Genomic DNA, 24,335 nt, shown 5'->3' on the forward strand with positions numbered 1-24,335 from the left:
TTACAAAAAACAACAAAAACCGTTTTATTGGATGTATTTCTTAATAAGTATGTTTCAGGTATTTGTTAGTCCTGTTTGCTTGTTTGTTGGCTTTGCAAAGAAAAAGTGGACAATGCCTTCTGGAACAGAGCTGTATTGATGTATATATCCAGATCCAGTGTTGCGGGGCAGGCAGGACAGCGCAGTGTAAAGCAGCAGCCTCACACCGCCGGCCTATAGCCAACTTTCGAGCTACTTTTTTTTCTACGTTTGGCAGCTTTCACTGGGAGGTTCGCCATGACGTCACTGCAGATGTTCCTCCGTGGGCTGTCAGCTGTGCGCATGTGCGGCTCCGAGCGAGAGGGGGAGGGGGTCTGGGGCACAGAGTGGGGTGTGGGGTGCTGTCTGGCGGGGTGTGGGGTGTGGGGTGCTGTCTGGCGGGGCGCGGGGTGTGGGGTGCTGTCTGACGGGGTGTGGGGTGTGGGGTGTGGGGTGCTGTCTGGCGGGGTGTGGGGTGTGGGGTGCTGTCTGGCGGGGTGCAGGGCGCGGGGTGTGGGTGCTGTCTGGCGGGGTGCGGGGCGCGGGGTGTGGGGTGCTGTCTGGCGGGGTGTGGGGTGTGGGGTGCTGTCTGGCGGGGTGAGGGGTGTGGGGTGCTGTCTGGCGGGGTGCAGGGCACGGGGTGAGGGGTGTGGGGTGCTGTCTGGCGGGGTGCAGGGCGCGGGGTGTGGGGTGCTGTCTGGCGGGGTGCAGGGCGCGGGGTGTGGGGTGCTGTCTGGCGGGGTGAGGGGTGTGGGGTGCTGTCTGGCGGGGTGCAGGGCGCGGGGTGTGGGGTGCTGTCTGGCGGGGTGAGGGGTGTGGGGTGCTGTCTGGCGGGGTGCAGGGCGCGGGGTGAGGGGTGTGGGGTGCTGTCTGGCGGGGTGAGGGGTGTGGGGTGCTGTCTGGCGGGGTGCAGGGCGCGGGGTGAGGGGTGTGGGGTGCTGTCTGGCGGGGTGCTGGGCGCGGGGTGTGGGGTGCTGTCTGGCGGGGTGCAGGGCGCGGGGTGTGGGGTGCTGTCTGGCGGGGTGCGGGGTGTGGGGTGCTGTCTGGCGGGGTGCGGGGTGCGGGGTGCACCCAAGAAAGCAAGGAAGCCCGTCAAACGATTTGCATTACAATATTGTATTGCAATACTATACATATATATACACACACATACATGAGATGCTGTGAGCTGGCCCTGTGCTGCTTGTTTAACTGCATGTTATTCTACATTCACACATACATAAGCCCATGCACACATGACTGTGGAGAGAACAGGCTGTGAAGGCCGACTGCAATCAGTGTGAATCCAGATCCATCGCATCAGCGAAACCTGGGAGAGAAATCATTACATCATTATTTACAATAAAATAGCCACCGTGTGATTTCCCCCTAATTAATGACTGATAATTATGATTAGAAAATATGTATGTAAAAAGATCCACATGTTGATTTGAGATCAGGTTTGGCTGATCTGTCCATCATTTGATTTTGATATTATTTATGAATGTATTGCGGAAAAGTTGTCCCGCATCATATACATCTCCCCAGCAATTCCCATCACACACAGGGGCTGGTCTAACCCACCAATAGGGCTCAGAGCCTTGGTGAGATTTCTGTGATTATATTAAATACCATAATAAGTGTATTATTATTTTTATGAATGGATGTATCCAGAAAACTGCAGCATTCATACTGGTTATATTTTCGTAATAATGTAACAAATGCCTTTATATTATGAATTACGGATTAGGGTCGTTTTTATGTTCCAATAATATTAAAACTATACACATGTGAATGAATCATCCCCAGTGAAAACAATTTATTAAAAAAATCCAATGCGCATATGGGTGCTCAAATAAATATTTATTTCAAAGTCTCTGTTTTAGGGCCTTATTATTTGTGTTAACTAGCTCTCTTTGAAAGCAGTGTGCAGTTATCTTTTGCTCATAAATGCTTGTTTGGGGCGCCATCATGTGGCCTTGTAGGAACATACAAGCCACCAAAAGAGTCTCCAGAAGAGGACAACAGGATTTAATGGCCAGGTCTACTGTCCACCCATGTCCACATGGACACAGCATGGGAGTATGTAACACAACAGCGGTTCGAGGAAGATACATTTCAACTACTCAAGAGTACTGATCTCAGTCCAGTAATCGAGCAATTCTACCAAACATCCCATTATACCAAACCACACCATCAGTACCCCCATGCCCAGTTCTTCTGATCATCAGAAATCTCAAGACATTTCGCTTTTAATTCACAGACGTTCCAGCACGTCGTCCCAGAAAAGATCACCCAGCACAGAAAGCGCCCAACTCTGGCACTGAAAGGGCTTTGTTTTCACTCAGATAAGGTGTTTTAATACCTGTGGAGCTGAATGGCACACTGATTCATAAAAAAAAACAAAGCCAATATTTGTATTGGAGTGCCATTTCCATTTCCTGCATTGGCCAACTAAAAATAAATAATGTTCACATTTGATTAGATTACTGTATATCAATTTATCATCCAACAAATCATTATTTGCTTTCATAGCACGTACACGCTGAGACTGGATTCATACTCTGGAAAGCACCTGTATCAAACCAACAGATGTGTGTATATATATATCAATCTAACAATACACTGCATATTAATATTATCATGAATGTAAATAGGTTTTACGTGACGTAAAATCATATAATAACTTGGCCTAAGCTTAGAAGAGCAGAACCTTGGATTTGTCAAATCAAAACCTTTACAGACATTAAACCCCATATGGTTTTGTAAATACAATAATACCCAGCAGGGAGGTCAGGGTTTATATTGACATCATTATCTTTGTCACCTAACAGGGCTGGGTTATTTAAGATCGTGTCAGTGATGCAGAGCTGCGTTGATAACAACGGGGTGGCTGTGTTTCCGTTTTGTGACGCTACACGTGAGTGACTCTCTCCCACAGCGCTGTATGCCAAGAGACATCGAAGACTTTCAATTGATCTCCATGATGAACAAGCATAACAGCAGGCCTCAATTATAGAAATATATATTCTATTATTTTTAAAATTAATTTATTTTAACTGAAACAAAAGGTTTGATCTGATGATGCATACATTTCTAAACAGGTACACAAAGCTCAGCATTACACAAACGTGTGACTCTTATGTGTATTTTAAAACAGCTTCATCATATTCATATTATAACAGATGATTCATGACAGTTGAACAGTGTGAAGTGTTAGGCACAGACAATGTACACTACACAGCTCAGAGCAAAGACATGCCCCAGACTTTCAGGACCTAGATAAGCTCTCTGTCAAGCTGTTATATGAGTGTCTAAGCAAGGTGGGAAGATCCCGCTCCATTTCCATAAACAGTTTTCAGATATACACCTGTAAGGACCTCCAGACTGCACACACACTCGTCCCTGATTGATATACACAAGTCTATTCTCTTCTTCCATCTTAAACACATTTTTGTACACATTCCTTTTACATTCCTTTCCAAACAAAAGAGTCAGTCAGTAGGCTACACGAGCGCCAGTCCGTTCTCCGAGTGAATTCACAACAACAATAATTCAGACTAGTCACCATTAAAAATGATGCTACAAGTTCACACATACTTTGACACGAATTACTGGCACAATCATCAAAAACATATGAGACGCCAAAGGTAGCAGTGCAGTATAATGGGCCACAAGCAGGAAACAAAAGTGACAGTCAAGTAGAATTGAGATATGGTATTGTAATAGGGAACTGCAGTCATAGGGGACAAGGTGCGTCTTAGGGGTCAGATTGGTCTAGAGGACAAGGCATGTTGTAGGGGACAGCTGACGTGGTACAGGATGTGGGTCTTCAGCCTATATGTGTATCTGTATGGTTATCCGTCTGTGTGTGTGCTTGACAAGGAAACTGGAGACTGGAGGCCCTGCAGCACCTTCTACTGTACTGTACTGAGAGAGGCGGTTACAGCTGCGGTCATTTAAATTTCAAAATCACATATTTAGTCGTTGATAACTTTATTTTAATTATTTGTTTTTTTTGCTTTCGTAAAATCATCACTGATCGAAGGCACAGAACCCGTGATTCAGAGACGAGGCCTCATTTTAACACGTATCTAGACTACCTTCTGAATTCGTCTCCACTAAAGACGGTATTTTTCGGTTTCCAGTCGACACTTTGCAAAATCTATATTAACAATTGCATGCCTATCATTTGGCATTTGGTGTGTCTAATGCATGTGTGTTTATCTCCTGTGTCCTGTGCTTTGGATCTGCAGGCCCAGGGCTGGAGACCCCTGCAGAGTTGAGAAATGCCGTAATATAATAGGGAAAGTGTTAATGAAGGAGAAATACATCTATAGATATTTCTCCATTGATGTGTTTATTTTGATTAATTGTAGTATTAGTTTCTTAAAATATTTAGTGGCGCTAGATGTCACGACTGTGAGATGCTTTACTGGTGCAGTATACCCAATACTAATTGAGAAATCGTCGTTTTGTTTAGAAGACTGCAGTTCTGCGCGGCTCCACCAATGGGATCGCTGGGATTCTGCAAATGTGCGCAGAAATGTGGGGATCTGCGCAACAAGAACGCAACTCAAAAGAGATGCCGGCATTGGAACATAGTAAGTTTCCACCAACCAGACTCGCCTTGAGAAAGGGGGCGTCTTGTCCTTAGTGAGAAGCTTATTGGCTGGTCCTTCCGTCAATCATTTTCGTCACACCTTAGGATCCTGTCGTTGATAGGCTCTAGTGCAGGGGTCAAAGGGTAAGGGGCGGGGCGATATCGTAACAACTGAAGACATGGCGTCTTCCAGCAGCGCCAGTGCAGATCAGAAGAGGAAACTAGAGCCCGAGGAGAAGAATAATGGCGGCGACGCGGAGGAGGAGGAGGAGGAGGAGGAGGAGTGGATCGGGCCGATGCCGAGCGAAGCCACACAGGCCAAGAAGAGGAAAGGTTAGAGCATGCTCCCTAAAACAGCGACTCCCCCCGGGCAGGCATGTCTGTGGGCATCTAAACAGACACCAAGCCCACACAGAGAACACATGTTTATTATTATTATTATTATTATTATTATTATTATTATTATTATTATTATTATTATTCAGTTAATGTAAACGCATGATTTGCGTGTTTGGTCAGCTAGGCTATGTCGAGGCAGTTACACTCCTGTTTTAAAACTTCAGCACACACAGCTCATTCACTAACACCATTAAGAGTTATTTACATGCATCAGTTCTGGACATGTGCCTGTGGTTTGATTGAATGTATTGATTCCTGTCAGTGCTGGAGTTTGAGCGGGTTTACCTGAACAACCTGCCCTCCGCCGCCATGTACGAGAAGAGCTACATGCACCGTGACGTCATCACCCACATAGTCTGTTCAAAGTAAGGCATCTTTTATTTCTCTCTCTCGTTGTCTTTCTCTATATAAAACAGCATTCACCCACGATTTGAATTCACTAAAGTTAAAGACACTTGCTTTGAAAAATGGACTGTCTGTGAGAGAGTTTGTAGTGCCTTTTTTCCTGTCCAGCAGAGATGTGCCATCTATTCAAATTCAAAAGAGCTTTATTGGTGTTATTGGAGTAGATGGTATTGATTGTCCTTCCAAGACAGACAACTAAAGTCATCCCTCTTCTCTGCAGGACTGACTTCATCATAACGGCCAGTCAGGACGGCCACGTGAAGTTCTGGAAGAAGAAGGAGGACCAGGGTATAGAGTTCGTCAAGCACTTTCGGAGTCATTTAGGTGCGGATCGCCTTACAAAATGCCCTGGATTGTTGGATGCCATGTAACTTCACAGGACAGAATTAAGTGAATGGGGATTTCATGGGAAAAAGCGTCAAGCCCACCTGTCCAATACTTGTTCTGATGCTTTCTTCAACAGCCATATTGATTGTAGACGTAGTGACACAAACTGTCCAGCTGTTCTTGAGCTTTCCTCACACTGCCGCTCTCCCCGGCTCTCTGTGCCTCCGCAGGGGTGATCGAGTGCACCGCGGTGAGCGCCGAGGGGGCCTTGCTGTGCACCGTGGGGGAGGACCGGGCCATGAAGGTCTTCGATGTGGTGAACTTCGACATGATCAACATGCTGAAGCTGGGGTGAGTCCAGCTCCGGGGGAGATTCCTTATTTCGTGTCGAGACCACACCTGGGGGGTGGATTATTACTGAAGCTACAATCGCATGCCGTGCTACTGTGTTCATAAGAATAATTGAAACTGGTTTGTGCGTCCGGTGTTCTTGTTCAGATGAATAGTGTTTCTCCACAAAGCTGTGGATCATTTCAGTTTTCATGACTGGTTAAGGTGTGAGTGATTCTGCTTGCCATCATTCACAGTGACTAAACAGAAGTCTGAAAGATCATTGTTCCGTGTCTATTGGTTCTATATGTTGGTTTGTCTCTCTCTTCCACCCAAGCTTTCACCCTGGGCAGTGTGAGTGGATCTACAACCCGGGTGACGCCATCTCCACCGTGGCCTGCTCGGAGAAAGCCACGGGCAAGATCTTCGTGTACGACGGCCGGGGCGACCACGAGCCGCTGCACTCCTTCAAGCTGCACTCGTCGCCGCTGTCTCAGATCCGGCTCAACGTGCGCTTCAGGGTCATTGTGTCGGCGGACAAGGCCGGCATGCTGGAGTACTGGACCGGCCTGCCCAGCGAGTTCCGCTTCCCCAAGAACGTGGACTGGGAGTACAAGACCGACACGGACCTGTACGAGTTCGCCAAATGTAAGACCTACCCCACCAGCCTGGCCTTCTCCAGCGATGGCACCAGGATGGCGACGGTCGCCTCGGACCGCAAAGTGAGGATTTTCCGCTTCCTGACGGGGAAGCTGATGAGAGTGTTTGACGAGTCCCTGACCGTAAGTTTATACCCATCCTTACATACACACACACACACACACACACACACCATACAACTACAGGTCAAAACAGGGCTCCTTAATGTCCTGAACTACTGGAGCAATTCTACTGTGGGAGCGGTCTGGAGGAGGGGTTAAATCACCTGGGCCTTGACTGCTATCAGAAAGTGTCCAATCGAGAGGAGCCCATTCGCCCCATCGTGCTCGTTTGGTGTCCATTAATAACTAAGTGATCAAGGATCCTATCCAGTCTGTTTTTGAATGTTCCCAAATTGTCTCTTCAGCCACATCGCTGGGGAGTTTGTTCAGATTGTGACGCCTCTCTGTGTGAAGAAGTGTCTCCTGTTTTCTGTCTTGAATGCCTTGGAGCCCAATTTCCATTTGTGTCCCCGGGTGCGTGTGTCCCTGCTGATCTGGAAAAGCTCCTCTGGGTTGATGTGGTCGATGCCTTTCATGGTTTTGAAGACTTGGATCAAGTCCCCACGTACTCTCCTCTGTTCCAGGGTGAAAAGGTTCACTGTAAATCACATCAGTCACAGAAATCCCTCATCTGGATTTAAAAGCTAAACCTTTCACAGATTTTGACGTTGGAAGGCAGGACAAATAGCGACTGGCTGATGCATTCTGTGGCGGCTGTGACTGATCAAGGTGCAGGAACCCTCTGACTTGCGTTTCCCTCTGACAGATGTTCACAGAGCTGCAGCAGATGAGGCAGCAGCTGCCGGACATGGAGTTCGGCCGGCGGATGGCTGTGGAGAGGGAGCTGGAGAAGATGGACGGCATCAGGCTGACCAACATTATCTTCGATGAGACGGGACACTTCGTCCTGTACGGGACCATGTTGGGCATCAAAGTCATCAACCTGGAGACGAACAGGTAGGCCGGGCCGGATTCCTCTGGTGATCGATTTGTCAGGCGAGTGACCAGATATTGGAGAAATATGAGCCTGACCCCGATTGTGGTTTGTGTTGTGTGAAGGTGTGTGCGGATCCTGGGAAAACAGGAGAACATCCGAGTGGTACAGCTCAGCCTGTTCCAGGGCATCGCCAAGGCCGTGCAGGTGGCCCCCACCATCGAGATGAAGGCCTCGGACAACCCCACCCTGCAGAGTGCCGAGCCGGACCCCACCATCTTCTGCACGGCCTTCAAGAAGAACCGCTTCTACATGGTGCGTCCCAGTGGGCGGCTCAGGTCCCCCTGGACTCTTCTCAGATCAGTTACTGTATTATTATATAGACGATCTCACACCTGTCCCATTTAATCCCCCCCCCACCAATCTGTTCCATCTGTAGTCCAACCCAGGGGGTCAGGGGTCCAGGGAATACCCCAAAAAACCTGGAAACATTTTTTTTTTATTTTAGATCTGTTATAGTGATCATCATCTTTGTCTTTGCAATTTATAATTCTATATTTTAAGGTTATTTTTCTGTTGTTGAAATGGATGAGGGACAGCTTAGGGACAATAGAGATGCACGGTTCTATAAACAGCAGCTAGAACGATGGGATTTGGTTGACAGGTCCTTGCTTGTTCAACTCCCAGTTAGCAGTGGCAGGATTGCAATGTTGCATCATGGGGAGGATGTGGCGCTGAAGCTGCCAGTCAAGCTGCGCTGCTGTCTTAGTGGCTGTGCTGGTGACCACACACACACGGGGGGGGGGGGGGGGGGAATAGAGTCGCTCTGCCGCCGCCTTGACTCCTTTCGCTCAGTCTGAACGTACCTGTCGTGCTCGCCAGTTCACGAAGAGGGAGCCGGAGGACACGAAAACCGCGGAGTCGGACCGGGACGTTTTCAACGAGAAGCCGTCCAAAGAGGAGGTGATGGCGGCGACCCAGGCTGAGGGACCAAAGAGGGTGTCGGACAGCGCTATCATCCACACCACCATGGGAGACATCCACCTCAAGCTCTTCCCCGTGGAGTACGTATCATTTCTGTTGAGCTTCGTTACAGAGTTTGTCTAGATCTGCGGAGAGCTTGGGGCCACTCACGGACGCATTTTTGAGCTCTGATTAGACCTCGAGTTGCTCCTCCGCTCTCCGAATTAGTATTCTGGTCTGCGGAGGGGAGTGTGAGTGTGAGTGTAGCTGCGCAATATAAACAACTGTAACCTGTAACGTCTCCCGCTTCCCCTTAGGTGTCCAAAAACCGTGGAGAACTTCTGCGTCCACAGCAGGAACGGATACTACAACGGGCACATCTTCCACCGGGTCATCAAGGTATGTTCCGTCCGTCTTGTAAACCACACGTACCGCATGAAAAGAGACAGGATATGGAATTAACACTTCAGGGATTCAGAGTGAAGTTCTGCGCCACCACCATGTCCGAAACCGTGGTCCCTTTAGACCTACGTTAGTTAGCCGTGGCTTTGGGTGCAGCGTTCACCACCCTCTCCTTTCTCTCTCTCCCAGGGCTTCATGATCCAGACGGGAGACCCCACGGGCACCGGCATGGGCGGAGAGAGCATCTGGGGCGGCGAGTTTGAGGACGAGTTCCACGCCACGCTGCGCCACGACCGGCCCTACACCCTGAGCATGGCCAATGGCGGGCCCGGCACCAATGGCTCGCAGTTCTTTGTCACCGTCGTGCCAACGGTACGCGTGTTTCCCGCCCCTTCGTCGTCCGCGGAGCACGCCAGACCCTCGTGGTGTGAAGTCCTTGTTTTGATCTTTATTTCCCTGTCCTTCTGGTCCCTTTTTCTTCTCTGCAGCCTTGGCTGGACAACAAACACACCGTTTTTGGGAGAACGACGAAAGGAATGGAGGTGGTGCAGAGGATCTCGAACGTCAAGATCAACCCGAAGACTGACAAGCCCTACGAGGACATCAGCATCATCAACATTACCATCAAGTGAACAGGGCTGCCGCCTCGACTGTATTTTTCACACGTGATCATTGTAACTGTCTTTAATGTCTTTTATATATAAAAAATCTAAAAAGTTGAGTTTCTCTGTAAATGAGATGCACATGGACTTCCACCTTTGCCGCGGCGTGACTCATGTCCATTTTAGTCTGAGTTTTGTTCCATTTAAGTCAGTCTTTCCTGAGCTAAAGTGACCAGAAAACCCGAACTATATCAAAATTTCTGTGTAGAAGAAATCTGAACCATTGTATGTGGCTAAGCTAAAGTAGTGACTGTGGACTGAGTTAGGACACGCAAGCCTGAATGTTACAGGAGATGGGACTTTGAGTGACCCGCGCCCACACCTGCCTTATGGATTACATTTAATACATTTTCATACTTCCACCCAGAAATCACAATAGAAGAATGATAGTCTGTAGACAAGGCCATGTATGTTCACCAGTTCGTCTTTATTAGCATAAAAGTCTCTACAGTGTGAATGGTATACAAAAGCAGTCATGAGAAGTTCACACAAGTTACAAATGCCGCCGTCCTGACGTGTCCCGTGCTCACGCTCGGCCGCAGCAGGGGCGGTCAGCCTAGGCGAACGGTTACCAGATGCCTCCGATTTAAACATGCTTTTAAATCGGTACGAGTAGTAAACCTCGAACAGCGATGACGTCGACCGAGGACGGTAGAATAAATCCAAACCTACGTTTCCTTTGAATTTATCTAGAAAGCACAAAGATGTTCCTTAATACAGTACAATAAAAAGTCCCGACGAGGGTTTCATAAAGTAAATGTCAAAATACAGTAAATCCTATGAAGCAAGACTAGTCTTGGATGGAAAGTTTGTAACATTAATCCAGGCTGCACTGTATCTAGCATGAGCTGAAATGTTGCTTTTTTATTTAAATTTTAAATACATATATATACAGCAGTTAGTCACAGTTGCACACAATTAAGAATATCACATTCTGCAGTGGAGAGAAAAGTCCAAAGCGTGAATCCCAAGATCCACAGCCTTGCGGTTTGGGTCGAGTTTTAAACCGGCCTCACACCTGATCCCACCGGCAGCAGAGCGGCGGGCCAGTCGGGGTCCTCTCCTCAGAACAGGAGAGGCGAGAATGCTTTAGGTGTTGACAAATCACTTCACCTCTAACCTGGATTCTGACCTTTTCAACTTTAACAATATCCTTTATATACAAGAATGGGTTGAGAACAGTGCAGTCTTTGTATTTAACTGCATCTCCTGCCCGTTAGCCTACGGGTTCCCTAGTTGATCGTATGCCACTGTAACTTGCCCCGTGCGCAGGCTTAACATTTGCTGTGTGTGTTTATTCTCAAAGTGTTCCCCCGTTTTGCTTCACCGTGACTTCAGTTTGAGACGGAGGCCAGAATGAACTGAGCTGACTATGTGTCCTGTAGACACCGCCCTGTGGGAGAAGAGATGGTACTCTGGACTCAGATGCCTGGGGGGAGGGGAAGAATGAAAGGATCAAGGCTGGCAACACTCTCTGCCCGAGCTCAGGCCAATGTGGACCCTGTCCAGCTGTGAGACCCCCCTGTGGGGCGGGAGCGGCATCTGCAACCATCTCCGAGCCTTGAGGTGGGCGGCGGGGGTAACAGTCATCAGGCACTTAACAGGAGGAGGAGGATTAGTCATTTTTCATTCGTTAACCTTATCATAACTCAGGGTCTGAGGGAGGAGGCCCCCTTGCCTTTTCCAGGTCATGAACATCCGGGCGAGTTCTGGAATGGGGTGTCAGAATGCTTGGCAGGGCAGGGTATCCCAGGAGTGCTCAAGATGCTCCAAAATACCTTGAGGAGGCTGGGCGTTCGGGGTCAAACAGGGTGAGCGTGGGAGGAGACCAGCTGCATGACTGAACAACGAGGCGCTGCAGGAACCCAGATGGCAAACGCACAATGGTCACTGTGTAGCTATCGGGGTGAAATTAATACTACACAACTCAGAGGGGAGAGAAGGGGGGGGGGAGCACACATGTGGCCGGGGATGTGGGGATGTGGGGATGTGGGGGGGGCGGGGATGGGGTTCAGGCCACGTCCAGCACCCCTGCGGCCACAAGCTGCCGGGACAGCCAGTCCAGCCCCTCGTGGAGCCCCTCGCCGCTGCGGGCGTCGCAGCCCTGGATGTGCCAACTGCGGCCACAGCACAGCTTGTGAAGGCTAAGCAGCTCGGCCATCTCCTCCACGGGCACGGCGCCGGCCACGTCCTGGTGCAGGAAGGAGAGGGTTAACACACGCACGCAGGCACACAGTCACACACGGACAGTCACACACACCTGCGAAAGAGAGACGGGGAAGGAAAAGGAGATGCTCTCTCACCTGCTTGTTGGCGAAGATGAGCAGCAGGGCGTCGCGCAGCTCCTTCTCCGTCAGCAGCTTGGCGAGTTCGCTGTGTGACTCCATCAGCCGGTCCCGGTGGCAGCTGTCGATCACGAACACCACGGCTGGGGAAGGACACGGCGGGACAGAGAGGTCAGCGAGAGGTCAGGTCATGCACGATTGGCGTCGGGAGACACGGAGCGCAGCGTGGCGCGCCGAGGCCCTACCTTGTGTGTTCAGGTAGTAATGTTTCCACAGGGGGCGCAGTTTATGCTTGCCACCCACGTCCCAGATGGTGAACTTCAGGTTTTTGTATTCCACGGTTTCCACGTTGAACCCTGCGAGACAGACAGGAGCAATGTGTGAAACAAACACACGTCCTCTCTAATGACGGACACGGTCTTCTACCGGAAGTCAACTTTACTGAATAACGACGCTCTGAAAGGTGGGGTGGCACTGTACATGTATAAAAACAGATAAATACAGTTTACAACAAAGCAGAGGCTCACCATCCCAGAAACGCAGATGCCATTTGTCTTCACCTGTACCCAAACATCACATGAATGGTCTTGGATAGGAGTAGGTTACACTAAACCACATGGGTCACGGTCACATGGCCAAACATTAACACGTGTCCGTTTAAAGCTCTCTCTCTTGTCGAGAACAGATCTGGTTCTCTGCTAACGGTTTCCTTCAAATCATGTGTCCTGTATCGTATATCAAATACAGTGAGGGAAAAAAGTATTTGATCCCCTGCTGATGTTGTACGTTTGCCCACTGACAAAGAAATGATCAGTCTATAATTTTAATGGTAGGTGTATTTTAACAGTGAGAGACAGAATAACAACAAAAAAATCCAGAAAAACACATTTCAAAAAAGTTATAAATTGATTTGCATGTTAATGAGGGAAATAAGTATTTGATCCCCTATCAATCAGCAAGATTTCTGGCTCCCAGGTGTCTTTTATACAAGTAACGAGCTGAGACTCTCTTAAAGGGACTCTCCTAATCTCAGCTCGTTACCTGTATAAAAGACACCTGTCCACAGAAGCAATCAATCAATCAGATTCCAAACCCTCCACCATGGCCAAGACCAAAGAGCTGTCCAAGGATGTCAGGGACAAGATTGTAGACCTACACAAGGCTGGAATGGGCTACAAGACCATCGCCAAGCAGCTTGGTGAGAAGGTGACAACAGTTGGTGCGATTATTCGCAAATGGAAGAAACACAAAATAACTGTCAGTCTCCCTCGGTCTGGGGCTCCATGCAAGATCTCACCTCATGGAGTTTCAATGATCATGAGAACGGTGAGGAATCAGCTCAGAACTACACGGGAGGATCTTGTTAATGATCTCAAGGCAGCTGGGACCATAGTCACCAAGAAAACAATTGGTAACACACTACGTCATGAAGGACTGAAATCCTGCAGCGCCCGCGAGGTCCCCCTGCTCAAGAAAGCACATGTACAGGCCCGTCTGAAGTTTGCCAATGAACATCTGAATGATTCAGAGGAGAACTGGGTGAAAGTGTTGTGGTCAGATGAGACCAAAATCGAGCTCTTTGGCATCAACTCAACTCGCCGTGTTTGGAGGAGGAGGAATGACCCCAAGAACACCATCCCCACCATCAAACATGGAGGTGGAAACATTATGCTTTGGGGGTGTTTTTCTGCTAAGGGGACAGGACAACTGCACCGCATCAAAGGGACGATGGACGGGGCCATGTACCGTCAAATCTTGGGTGAGAACCTCCTTCCCTCAGCCAGGGCATTGAAAATGGGTCGTGGATGGGTATTCCAGCATGACAATGACCCAAAACACACAGCCAAGGCAACAAAGTAGTGGCTCGAGAAGAAGCACATTAAGGTCCTGGAGTGGACTAGCCAGTCTCCAGACCTTAATCCCATAGAAAATCTGTGGAGGGAGCTGAAGGTTCGAGTTGCCAAACGTCAGCCTCGAAACCTTAATGACTTGGAGAGGATCTGCAAAGAGGAGTGGGACAAAATCCCTCCTGAGATGTGTGCAAACCTGGTGGCCAACTACAAGAAACGTCTGACCTCCGTGATCGCCAACAAGGGTTTTGCCACCAAGTACTAAGTCGAAGGGGTCAAATACTTATTTCCCTCATTAACATGCAAATTAATGTATAACTTTTTTGAAATGCGTTGAAATGGATTTTTTTGTTGTTATTCTGTCTCTCACTGTTAAAATACACCTACCATTAAAATTATAGGCTGATCATTTCTTTGTCAGTGTGCAAACGTACAAAATCAGCAGGGGATCAAATACTTTTTTCCCCTCACTATACATATTTTCCATTTGATTCCACCAAAGCAGCAGCGAATGACTGGAGAAGAATATATACGATCTCCGTCGTCAGACACGGGTCGCTGCACTGGCGACGAGGACACTGCCGGCTGAACTCCCCCGGCCGTATGTTACCTATAGTGGGAATGGGCTGCATGAACTCGTCCTGCTTTAGCTTGAACAGGATGGTGGTTTTTCCAGCCCCGTCCAGCCCCAGCGTCACCACCCGGATCTCCATCTTGGGGCCGATGTGAACTCGGTTATCCTGAGGGAAGGAAGAGGAAAAAGGAAAGAAAATGTTTATAACACAAAAAAAATACATAGAGAGGCAGAGAGACCGAACGGAAAACACGAAAGTCTCTGGAATCTTTCAGGGGTGCGTTACAGTGTATCGTGTAGCGTGTAGTGTGTGCACCCGGACCCCTGCCTGGGTCTGGAATGACATCAGGTTACCCAGGGTGAGCCCAGTCACGTGTGCAATGAGTGTCCAGAGCAGGCGGGGAGCGCGGTACCTTTGTGAAGGTGACCGGGATGCTGGCGTCCAGCTGGATGTGGTCGGCCAGCTCTGTGAACTGCTGCTGTTGCTTCTGCAGCGTCTCCAACAGCCTCGTGATCTCCTGCTTCGCCAAGACCACCCTGCAGTCATCCTGTACCGGCGGGAAGACAATCAGACCAGAACCTAACCTGTCCACTTAAGTTTCCAAAATAAACGTCAAGGTCCGCCCGTCGTGTTCAGTGCCTAGGAGGCGGTCTTGGCCCGCCCTGGCCCGCCGGCCACCCTACCTGCTGCAGGGTCCTCTCGCAGTGCAGGCAGGCCGTGGACACCTGGGACAGCAGGATGGTCATGTCCTCCTGCTGCTGCCGGAGCCAGATGAGCTTCTCCCGAACGTGGGCGTCCACCACGCTCAGGGCCATCTCCTCCTGCCGGCACAGGGTCTCGTGGAGGTCGGCGAAGTAGGCCCGGACACAGGAGCGCGCGCTTTCCGCCGTGCCGGGGACCTGCGTGTTGTGGGGGGGGAGGTCAGTGCACAAGCTCACCAGTTCTCACGGCGGCCAGAATTCAATTTCAGCGATGGCCGATGCACTGATGGCCAGTGAAGGCCTATTGCAGGGCCGGCCAACCCCTGGTCTTGGAGAGCCAATGCATCTTCAATCCAAACCCATAACCAACCTCACGTATTGAAACATCTGTCTTAGTCAGTCAACAACGCCATGTGTGCAGGTCCTGCAGGGGTTCAGAGATCTACAACACCTACAGGCTGGTGGCTGTCCAGGAGCAGGGTTGGCCCACGGCTGGCTCACACATCAAGAAAGATATCGCTGCTCTAGAGGCAGTTCAGAGAATGTCCTACTGAGAGACTGAGGAACTGAACTTTTTCACCCTGGAACAGAGGAGACTACGTGGGGACTTGATCCAAGTCTTCAAAATCATGAAAGGCATCGACCACATCAAACCAGAGGAGCTTTTCCAGATCAGCAGGGACACACGCACCCGGGACACAAATGGAAATTGGGCTTCAAGGCATTCAAGACAGAAAACAGGAGACACTTCTTCACACAGAGAGGCGTCTCAATCTGAACAAACTCCCCAGCGATGTGGCTGAAGAGACAATTTGGGAACATTCAAAAACAGACTGGATAGGATCCTTGATCACTTAGTTATTAATGGACACCAAACGAGCACGATGGGGCCAATGGGCTCCTCTCGCTTGGACAATTTCTAATGTTCTCATATGGTTTGCAGACTAAGCTGCAGACAATGCGCCGCTCTCACTCACGTGCTCTGTGTGGGCCAGGCCGATGCTGTCCTCCACGATCTGCTCACCGCCCTCGATCTGCTGCACGATGCCCACCAGCTTCCGGGAGTACTCAGAGATCTCCTCAGTGAAGGTGCGGATGCAGTGCGCCATGTCGAGGATCGACGCGCGGATCTGATTTGCTTCTGCTTCCAACACGGTGTGCTGAGAGAGAGAGAGAGAGACGTTCCATTTGATGTATTTTTTCTTAAATCAGCAAAGTCGTCTGCACTTCTGAACTTGAGGCTCAAACAACCAGAACCGTATGATGCTGTGGGGAACGGTACGGACGCAATGGCCAGCAATGCGATTGCTGTGTAACTACTGTTTCACCCTGACAAACAAACATAATATGTAAAGAAACCGCCTTCCTGCTCACTGGCGCCGGTCACCCACCTTGTGCCCCTGGTGCTTGCCGTACTCCTTGCACACACAGCACATGAGCGGCCCGGTCAGGCAGGCATCCTCCAGGCACACGAACTCGATGGCGTGCACCTGGTGCTGCGGACACAGCGTCTTCTCGTGGGGCTTGTCGGCCAGGGGCACGCGCCGGTGCTTGGCCAGGGTGCGGGTGGAGTGAGTGAGCTGGGAGCACTCGGCGCACAGGTGGGTGGCGCACACGGTGCAGTACATGGAGGCCGTGTGGCTCTCGTCCTCGTCGCAGCGGATGATGCGCTGCGAAAGGAAGCCGGAGGGGAGCGGTTGAGGCAGAGGAGCATTTTATTGTTTGTGTTACAGGTTTGAAAGGAAAACAAAAAAGGAACCAATGCACAATCAGGTCACGGACGACGGGGGCGGCCCTGTCCCTCTACAGCGCTGGCCCACTCTTTTAATTTTATGTTCTCTGTCCTTTGGATTACAGTCACTCACAAAAACAAAAACAAAACTAAAAGCTTGATTATATCAACTTCAAAAGTACAAAAAGAACGTAAAAACTGGCTGCAGATGCAAGTGCACACAAAGATGATAATCTATTCAGGATACAGACACAGCATATTTGTTTAAGCCATTTATTTTGGACGCTTAAATGACACTGATCTTTGTTTCTTTCCACACTAGCTTTGTGCTCTCAGGTGGCTAAAGGCAAACTGAACATGTGGTGCTCGACAAAGCCACAGCGAGACACTCGGGATTAAATATTGCGCCCCTGGGAGGGCCTGCCACGTACCTCTCCAGATCCGCCTAACGCGTCCTCAGACATGCCTGCCTGGTTGGAGGCCCCGTTCTGGAGTCTCTCCAGCAGCTCTAGCAGAGCGAAGTTCTTCTTCAGTCCCCAAACGCCAGAGTCACCTGGGACAGACAGATACAGCGAGGAATAAAATACATAAAAAACAGCCATTCAAACAAGGCAAGGTGTTCATTTCTTCATGGTGATGGATTATCCCCCTCCCAGCCCTCAGGTTAACATTGTAAACTACTCATTGTTGTCCTAAAACCGATGTACAGATCAGGAGGTCACCGTTAAAGGACAGAATGACACTTGACGTATCAAATCCCTGTGTAACAAAACTATACAATTAAAACGAATAAAACCACGCAGGGAAGGAGCGAGTTGTGGAAACATATTATGTACTGACATTAAACGAGAGACCAATTACCTCAAAGCCAGCGGAAAAAATAATGAAAGCCTTTGTGATGTACAACAAAGCAGGTCTGGCACTCCGTGCATTAGAGGTCACATGATTGTGCTCTACACTCGTTACCAAACGATCCCTGCCCCCCTAACGACTGCGCTCTGCAATTATACTTTAGATCATTAAAAATCTACACTGATTAACTTTTTATTTCCAGTGTAAAAACTGGATGTAGGTTTAATCCTTTTGCTGCTGGAACAGTGTCGGCCCTTCTCTTAAATCGACAGGACAATTTGTTTAATTTAACATTGTTCTTTTTTCACCCACCAGAGTTTGGAAGAATTACAAACGACACTCAGCCCCTCAGCTCGGACGTTGTTGTTTGTCAGTTTTGCCTCCCTTTTCCTAAGTCTCATACTATGCAGGTTTAGCCTGGCACGACCCGGAGTGTTTGTGAGTCTGCGATGCGTCTTAGAGTCTGTAACCCACACGGCGTCGGACACACGGGCGGTACTGACCCAGCTCGGTGACCTGCCTGTCGAAGGGGCAGCGTATGGCGCGTCCGTGCAGGGGCAGCCGCGTCAGGCAGTCGTGACACACCGTGTGGCCACACAGCAGCAGCCGAGGGACCTTGTCCCCTTGGAGGGAGAAGACATCTTCACACACGCCGCACTCCAGCACCTGCAACACACACAAATCACACAGGAGGACATGAGCCCAGCGCCACAGCGGGAACCACAGCCACTGCGCTCATGTTTCCCTGCTGTTGTTGTTATTATTAAATCACGGAGAACAAAAACATCACAGCAGTGCACACCGGGGCAGCCAGCGGAGAAGGAGCAGAGAGGGACGTGGGGACACAGGAAATAACAGTGATTTCTGCTTTCCTGTCTTGTTTCAGCACCGCTGTATAACGCACAATATTTATATTTTTTCCTTCATCAGTAATCTGTGGCAGAGCGCACAGCCTACAAGCCCTGAAATCCATGATGCCCTGAACTTGTGTGGAGTCGCGGCTCGCCTTGAAATGGAGGAGACGCGTGAAGGACGGATCACAGGCAGACTTCAAACAGAACACAAGACCCTGAGGACGAGGACACGCCGCCGGGACACTCGTTTCATAAGCCGCTGGGTGTCTGAGGCTGGGAGGACGGAGGAGTTAAACTTCTTGAGCACGACAACCCAGAAGGTCTTCAAACCACATGGAAAAATGCTTATATGTCAATACATTTATTTAAAAGCAGGAAGAAACTAAAAGTGTTTACGGTCGACTCGACTCGAATGTGTGACCGGGGATTCTCACTATGTAAACATTGAAGCATCTGAAACAGACCGATACATCATGTCTTGCACATGTATGACCTTCACAGTGCACAACTACCAGTACAGAGCCCTTACATCCCTTGCCATAATGTCAGCCAATACAATCCCATCATTGTTGCTTTATACTATTAAATACAAACATCCAAATGCATTTATCTAGTAAAAAAAGGTTATTAAAAAACAGACTCAAAGATTTCACAGAAACCTGATATATTTACATAGGTCATCCATATAGTTTGCATGCTGCTTATATTGAAGGAGATTTGTATAACTGCACCGGTGTCACCTGTGCTGACTGATACCAGCCCAGAGGAGCTTCAGCTTTCAAGTCCAAACAATCTCAATTACTTTTGATTAAAGCGACAGCTCACCTGACAGCAGATAATAATAGAATGTAAAATGTATACCTATAATTTTTAAACACACATTGTTTGCTTATTTAAAATTGTGTCTATGATCTGAGAATGCAACTGTTAAAAATCAGTGCATTGTCGTTCCTACAAATATGGCTACTTTCTATACCTCTCTATTCCTCCTGGCAATGCTGTACAAATAATGTACAATAAATTATGCCAGAAAAATGGCAGCTTTTTCTCTGATCACCTAATGTGTCAAGCCTAGTCCACACCTCTCTCTTAATGGTACATAGAAAAATGCAAATTGTTGAAACTGAAATTAATACATTTTTAAGGTGACATTCCTGTATTCAGTTTACTGGGCTAAAATAGCTCAAACTATTCAACTGAAAAAATATATATACATACATTTAAACTGGTACAGGAGCACACCGAACCAACTCAGCAAAAACAGTCTGTACTGGTTCAATTAATGACATTTTCGCCATCATAAACATTATCCTGGTCGATGGCCTACTTGTTAAGCACGTAGTACTGATTCATAACCCTCAGTTAAACTCTACTCATTGCCACTCTGTACATTATGGTACAGTATAGTGTATGTTTCCATTTTGTCCAATTCCTTTAAAGGTTGACTCCTTTCTCCCCCCACAATACAAACCTACACAACAATTCCTGACACGATTAAAATGACATCCACCTGCTTCCTATGTATTGCATGCAGTGAGTAGTTATACCCAGCAGGCATGCTCACCTTACCTCACAGACATGTGGTTCAGTGTTTTCATGTTTTTGCTCAGATCATTTGGCTGATGTAGTTCGTTTGTAATTAAGTATGTGTATCCATTATGATGCTTATTATTAATATGAATACATAATACGTTGATACAGTCTCATGGACACCGATTGCACAGACAGATCCTGTGAGCTGTGTGCACGGAGGAAGTACAGCAGGACTCATCAATAGATGTGCAGCGCTGGGGTTGCAGTGCGGGGGTTACTGCGCAGTTTAATGCACTGCGATGGAAATTTCCAGTCAGGATTCATTAAACGAGTCCCACTCGGCTGTGACTGACCGACTGACTGACACACAAAGAGCAGGACCTGAGCAGCGGCATTGACTGTGCGTACTGACACACTAATACATGGATAATGCATCGATAATGTCCTGCTGTGCACGACCTAAAGCGTGTCAAAACCACAGACACACAGAGACAGACAGACAGACAGACAGACAGAGACACAGACACACAGACAGACAGACAGACACACAGAGACACAGACACACAGGCTGTCCTTGCGGCGCCAGCAACTCGAGCATCCCAGCCCCGACCCCCCGTCAGTGCGATGCCCGGGCTCTGAAGCGGGCACAGCCTCCATTTTGCGTCGCTTCCCCGCTCACCTTCACCGTGCCCCCCGCCGCCGCCGGCCTGCCGTGCCGGGGACAGCTGTCCATCGCCGCCGCCGCGGAGCCCTGCTTGTTTACAGCCACCGCCGCAGCCATCCTCCAGCACTTCCACCGCCGCCAACCGGGGGGGATCCTCCGGGACCACTTGCCGCGGCTACTGAGTTACAAATCGCGGTGTCTACGGAAATGAAGGGTTCATATGAATACAGAGCCTTTGTGTCGCAGTCTGTGATTAAGTGATGGCGTTGCTGTGTGCTGTAATAAATAAGTTGAGGTGCGACGATGCGCAGCTCCCCCTGCGCGCAGAATGGTACTTCCTGTCAGCTGTTTCCGCCAGCTTCGACAGAGAGAGAGCAGCTGCGCCTGCGCGGTGGATGTGGCAGGAGGAAGCGTGAGGGTGCAGCCCTGCGACCAAAAATATACTATCATAATATACTCATCATATACCATCATAATATACTCATCATATACCATCATAATATACTCATCAAATACTATCATAATATACTCATCATATACCATCATAATATACTCATCAAATACTATCATAATATACTCATCATATACCATCATAATATACTCATCATATACCATCATAATATACTCATCAAATACTATCATAATATACTCATCATATACCATCATAATGTACTCATCATATACCATCATAATGTACTCATCGTATACCATCATAATATACTCATCGTACACCATCATAATATACTCATCAAATACTATCATAATATACTCATCATATACCATCATAATGTACTCATCATATACCATCATAATATACTCATCAAATACTATCATAATATACTCATCATATACCATCATAATGTACTCATCATATACCATCATAATGTACTCATCATATACCATCATAATATACTCATCAAATACTATCATAATATACTCATCATATACCATCATAATGTACTCATCATATACCATCATAATGTACTCATCGTATACCATCATAATATACTCATCAAATACTATCATAATATACTCATCGTACACCATCATAATATACTCATCAAATACTATCATAATATACTCATCATATACCATCATAATATACTCATCATATACCATCATAATATACTCATCAAATACTATCATAATATACTCATCAAATACTATCATAATATACTCATCATATACCATCATAATATACTCATCATATACCATCATAATATACTCATCAAATACTATCATAATATACTCATCATATACCATCATAATGTACTCATCATATACCATCATAATGTACTCATCGTATACCATCATAATATACTCATCAAATACTATCATAATATACTCATCGTACACCATCATAATATACTCATCAAATACTATCATAATATACTCATCATATACCATCATAATATACTCATCATATACCATCATAATATACTCATCAAATACTATCATAATATACTCATCAAATACTATCATAATATACTCATCATATACCATCATAATATACTCATCATATACCATCATAATATACTCATCAAATACTATCATAATATACTCATCATATACCATCATAATATACTCATCAAATACTATCATAATATACTCATCATATACCATCATAATGTACTCATCATATACCATCATAATGTACTCATCGTATACCATCATAATATACTCATCAAATACTATCATAATATACTCATCAAATACCATCATAATATACTCATCGTACACCATCATAATATACTCATCAAATACTATCATAATATACTCATCATATACCATCATAATATACTCATCATATACCATCATAATATACTCATCAAATACTATCATAATATACTCATCAAATACTATCATAATATACTCATCATATACCATCATAATATACTCATCGTACACCATCATAATATACTCATCAAATACTATCATAATATACTCATCATACACCATCATAATATACTCATTAAATACTATCATAATATACTCATCAAATACTATCATAATATACTCATCATATACCATCATAATATACTCATCAAATACCATCATAATATACTCATCAAATACTATCATAATATACTCATCAAATACTATCATAATATACTCATCATACACCATCATAATATACTCATCAAATACTATCATAATATACTCATCATATACCATCATAATATACTCATCAAATACTATCATAATATACTCATCATACACCGATCAGCCATAACATTATGGCCACTGACAGGTGAAGTGAATAACACTGATAATCTCGCTATCATGGCAGCTGTCAGTGGGTGGGATATATTAGGCAGCAAGTGAACATTTTGTCCTCAAAGTTCATGTGTTAGAAGCAGGAAAAATGGACAAGCGTAACGATCTGAGCGACTTTGACACGGGCCACATTGTGATGGCTAGACGACTGGGTCAGAGCATCTCCAAAACTGCAGCTCTTGTGGGGTGTTCCCGGTCTGCAGTGGTCAGTACCTATCAAAAGTGTCCAAGGAAGGAAAAGCGGTGAACCAGTGACAGGGTCATGGGCGGCCGAGGCTCACTGATGCACGTGGGGAGCGAAGGCTGGCCCGTGTGGTCTGATCCAACAGACGAGCTACTGTAGCTCAAATTGCTGAAAAAGTGAATGCTGGTTCTGATAGAAAGGTGTCAGAACACACAGTGCATCGCAGTTTGTTGTTTATGGGGCTGCGCAGCCGCAGACCAGTCAGGGTGCCCATGCTGACCCCTGTCCACTGCCCAAAGCGCCTACAATGGGCACGTGAGCATCAGAACTGGACCACGGAGCAATGGAAGAAGGTGGCCTGGTCTGATGAATCACGAGTTCAAGGTGTTGACTTGGCCTCCAAATTCCCCAGATCTCAATCCAATCGAGCATCTGTGGGATGTGCTGGACAAACAAGTCCGATCCATGGAGGCCCCACCTCGCAACTTACAGGACTTAAAGGATCTGCTGCTGACGTCTTGGTGCCAGATACCACAGCACACCTTCAGAGGTCTAGTGGAGTCCATGCCTCGACGGGTCAGGGCTGTTTTGGCGGCAAAAGGGGGACCTACACAATATTAGGCAGGTGGTCATAATGTTATGGCTGATCAGTGTATACTATCATAATATACTCATCAAATACTATACTACACTATCATATTCCCATGAAAACACAGGGCTGTAGTGACAGGACAGCAGGGACAAGAGGAGACTACACAATATGTCATGGGGGCCCAGTGTGGATATATCAGTGGCACTGGTGTGTGTGTGTGTGTGTGTGTGTGTGTGCGCGTGTGCATGTTCATGTGAGTCTGTGTGCGTGTGAGTAAATCATAGAGACTGTAGATTTCCAGAGACAGAAAAAATTGAAAGATTGAAAAAAATGCACACATAAATGGTATATATCATGGTAAAAACACATACAATCTTGTTGTTGTTTTTGTTTTCTTTCTTACATGACTCCAAACTTAAACTAAGGCACTACGTCTCTGAATGAATATATAAATACAAACACAATAAAGAAAGACCTATTTACATCCTTTCATATTAAACATTAAGTAAAAAT

The 24,335-nt window shown here is 47.2% G+C and overlaps 3 protein-coding genes across 3 annotated transcripts; 1 reads left to right on the plus strand and 2 right to left on the minus strand.

Moving 5' to 3' along the window:
• Positions 1–200: 200 nt before the first annotated feature.
• LOC136755300 (sialidase-like) lies at positions 201–2,206 on the minus strand. Its single transcript, XM_066711770.1, has 2 exons — positions 2,201–2,206; positions 201–1,061 (listed from the first exon to the last, which is right to left on the minus strand). Exons 1-2 carry the CDS (start codon positions 2,204–2,206, stop codon positions 201–203), a joined length of 867 nt encoding a protein of 288 aa, XP_066567867.1.
• Positions 2,207–4,758: 2,552 nt separating this feature from the next.
• On the plus strand, positions 4,759–9,782 carry ppwd1 (peptidylprolyl isomerase domain and WD repeat containing 1). Its single transcript, XM_066711541.1, has 11 exons — positions 4,759–4,933; positions 5,262–5,364; positions 5,625–5,728; positions 5,962–6,082; positions 6,399–6,843; positions 7,529–7,719; positions 7,822–8,011; positions 8,579–8,760; positions 8,977–9,058; positions 9,251–9,433; positions 9,550–9,782. The coding sequence occupies exons 1-11, from the start codon at positions 4,780–4,782 to the stop codon at positions 9,691–9,693; spliced, it is 1,899 nt and encodes a 632-aa protein (XP_066567638.1). The 5' UTR covers positions 4,759–4,779; the 3' UTR covers positions 9,694–9,782.
• Positions 9,783–10,131: 349 nt separating this feature from the next.
• Positions 10,132–21,095, minus strand: trim23 (tripartite motif containing 23). Its single transcript, XM_066711543.1, has 11 exons — positions 20,785–21,095; positions 18,222–18,384; positions 17,298–17,419; positions 16,526–16,804; positions 16,112–16,294; positions 15,117–15,332; positions 14,846–14,980; positions 14,469–14,598; positions 12,254–12,364; positions 12,027–12,151; positions 10,132–11,914 (listed from the first exon to the last, which is right to left on the minus strand). Exons 1-11 carry the CDS (start codon positions 20,884–20,886, stop codon positions 11,735–11,737), a joined length of 1,746 nt encoding a protein of 581 aa, XP_066567640.1. The 5' UTR covers positions 20,887–21,095; the 3' UTR covers positions 10,132–11,734.
• Positions 21,096–24,335: the final 3,240 nt, after the last annotated feature.

The sequence above is a fragment of the Amia ocellicauda genome, chromosome 8 (genome assembly GCF_036373705.1).
Source record: "Amia ocellicauda isolate fAmiCal2 chromosome 8, fAmiCal2.hap1, whole genome shotgun sequence".
Taxonomy (NCBI): Eukaryota; Metazoa; Chordata; class Actinopteri; order Amiiformes; family Amiidae; genus Amia; species Amia ocellicauda.

Bases quoted from the DNA above. Each gene is read 5' to 3' on its own strand.
- ppwd1 (XM_066711541.1), top strand. From the start codon at position 4,780: ATGGCGTCTTCCAGCAGCGCCAGTGCAGATCAGAAGAGGAAACTAGAG. The intron at 5,365-5,624 runs GTAAGGCATCTT...TCTTCTCTGCAG, and splicing joins ACCCACATAGTCTGTTCAAA to GACTGACTTCATCATAACGG. The intron at 5,729-5,961 runs GTGCGGATCGCC...GTGCCTCCGCAG, and splicing joins GCACTTTCGGAGTCATTTAG to GGGTGATCGAGTGCACCGCG.
- trim23 (XM_066711543.1), bottom strand. From the start codon at position 20,886: ATGGCTGCGGCGGTGGCTGTAAACAAGCAGGGCTCCGCGGCGGCGGCG. The intron at 18,385-20,784 runs GTGAGCGGGGAA...TGTGTGTTGCAG, and splicing joins CGGCGGGGGGCACGGTGAAG to GTGCTGGAGTGCGGCGTGTG. The intron at 16,805-17,297 runs GTACGTGGCAGG...TTCCTTTCGCAG, and splicing joins CGTTAGGCGGATCTGGAGAG to CGCATCATCCGCTGCGACGA.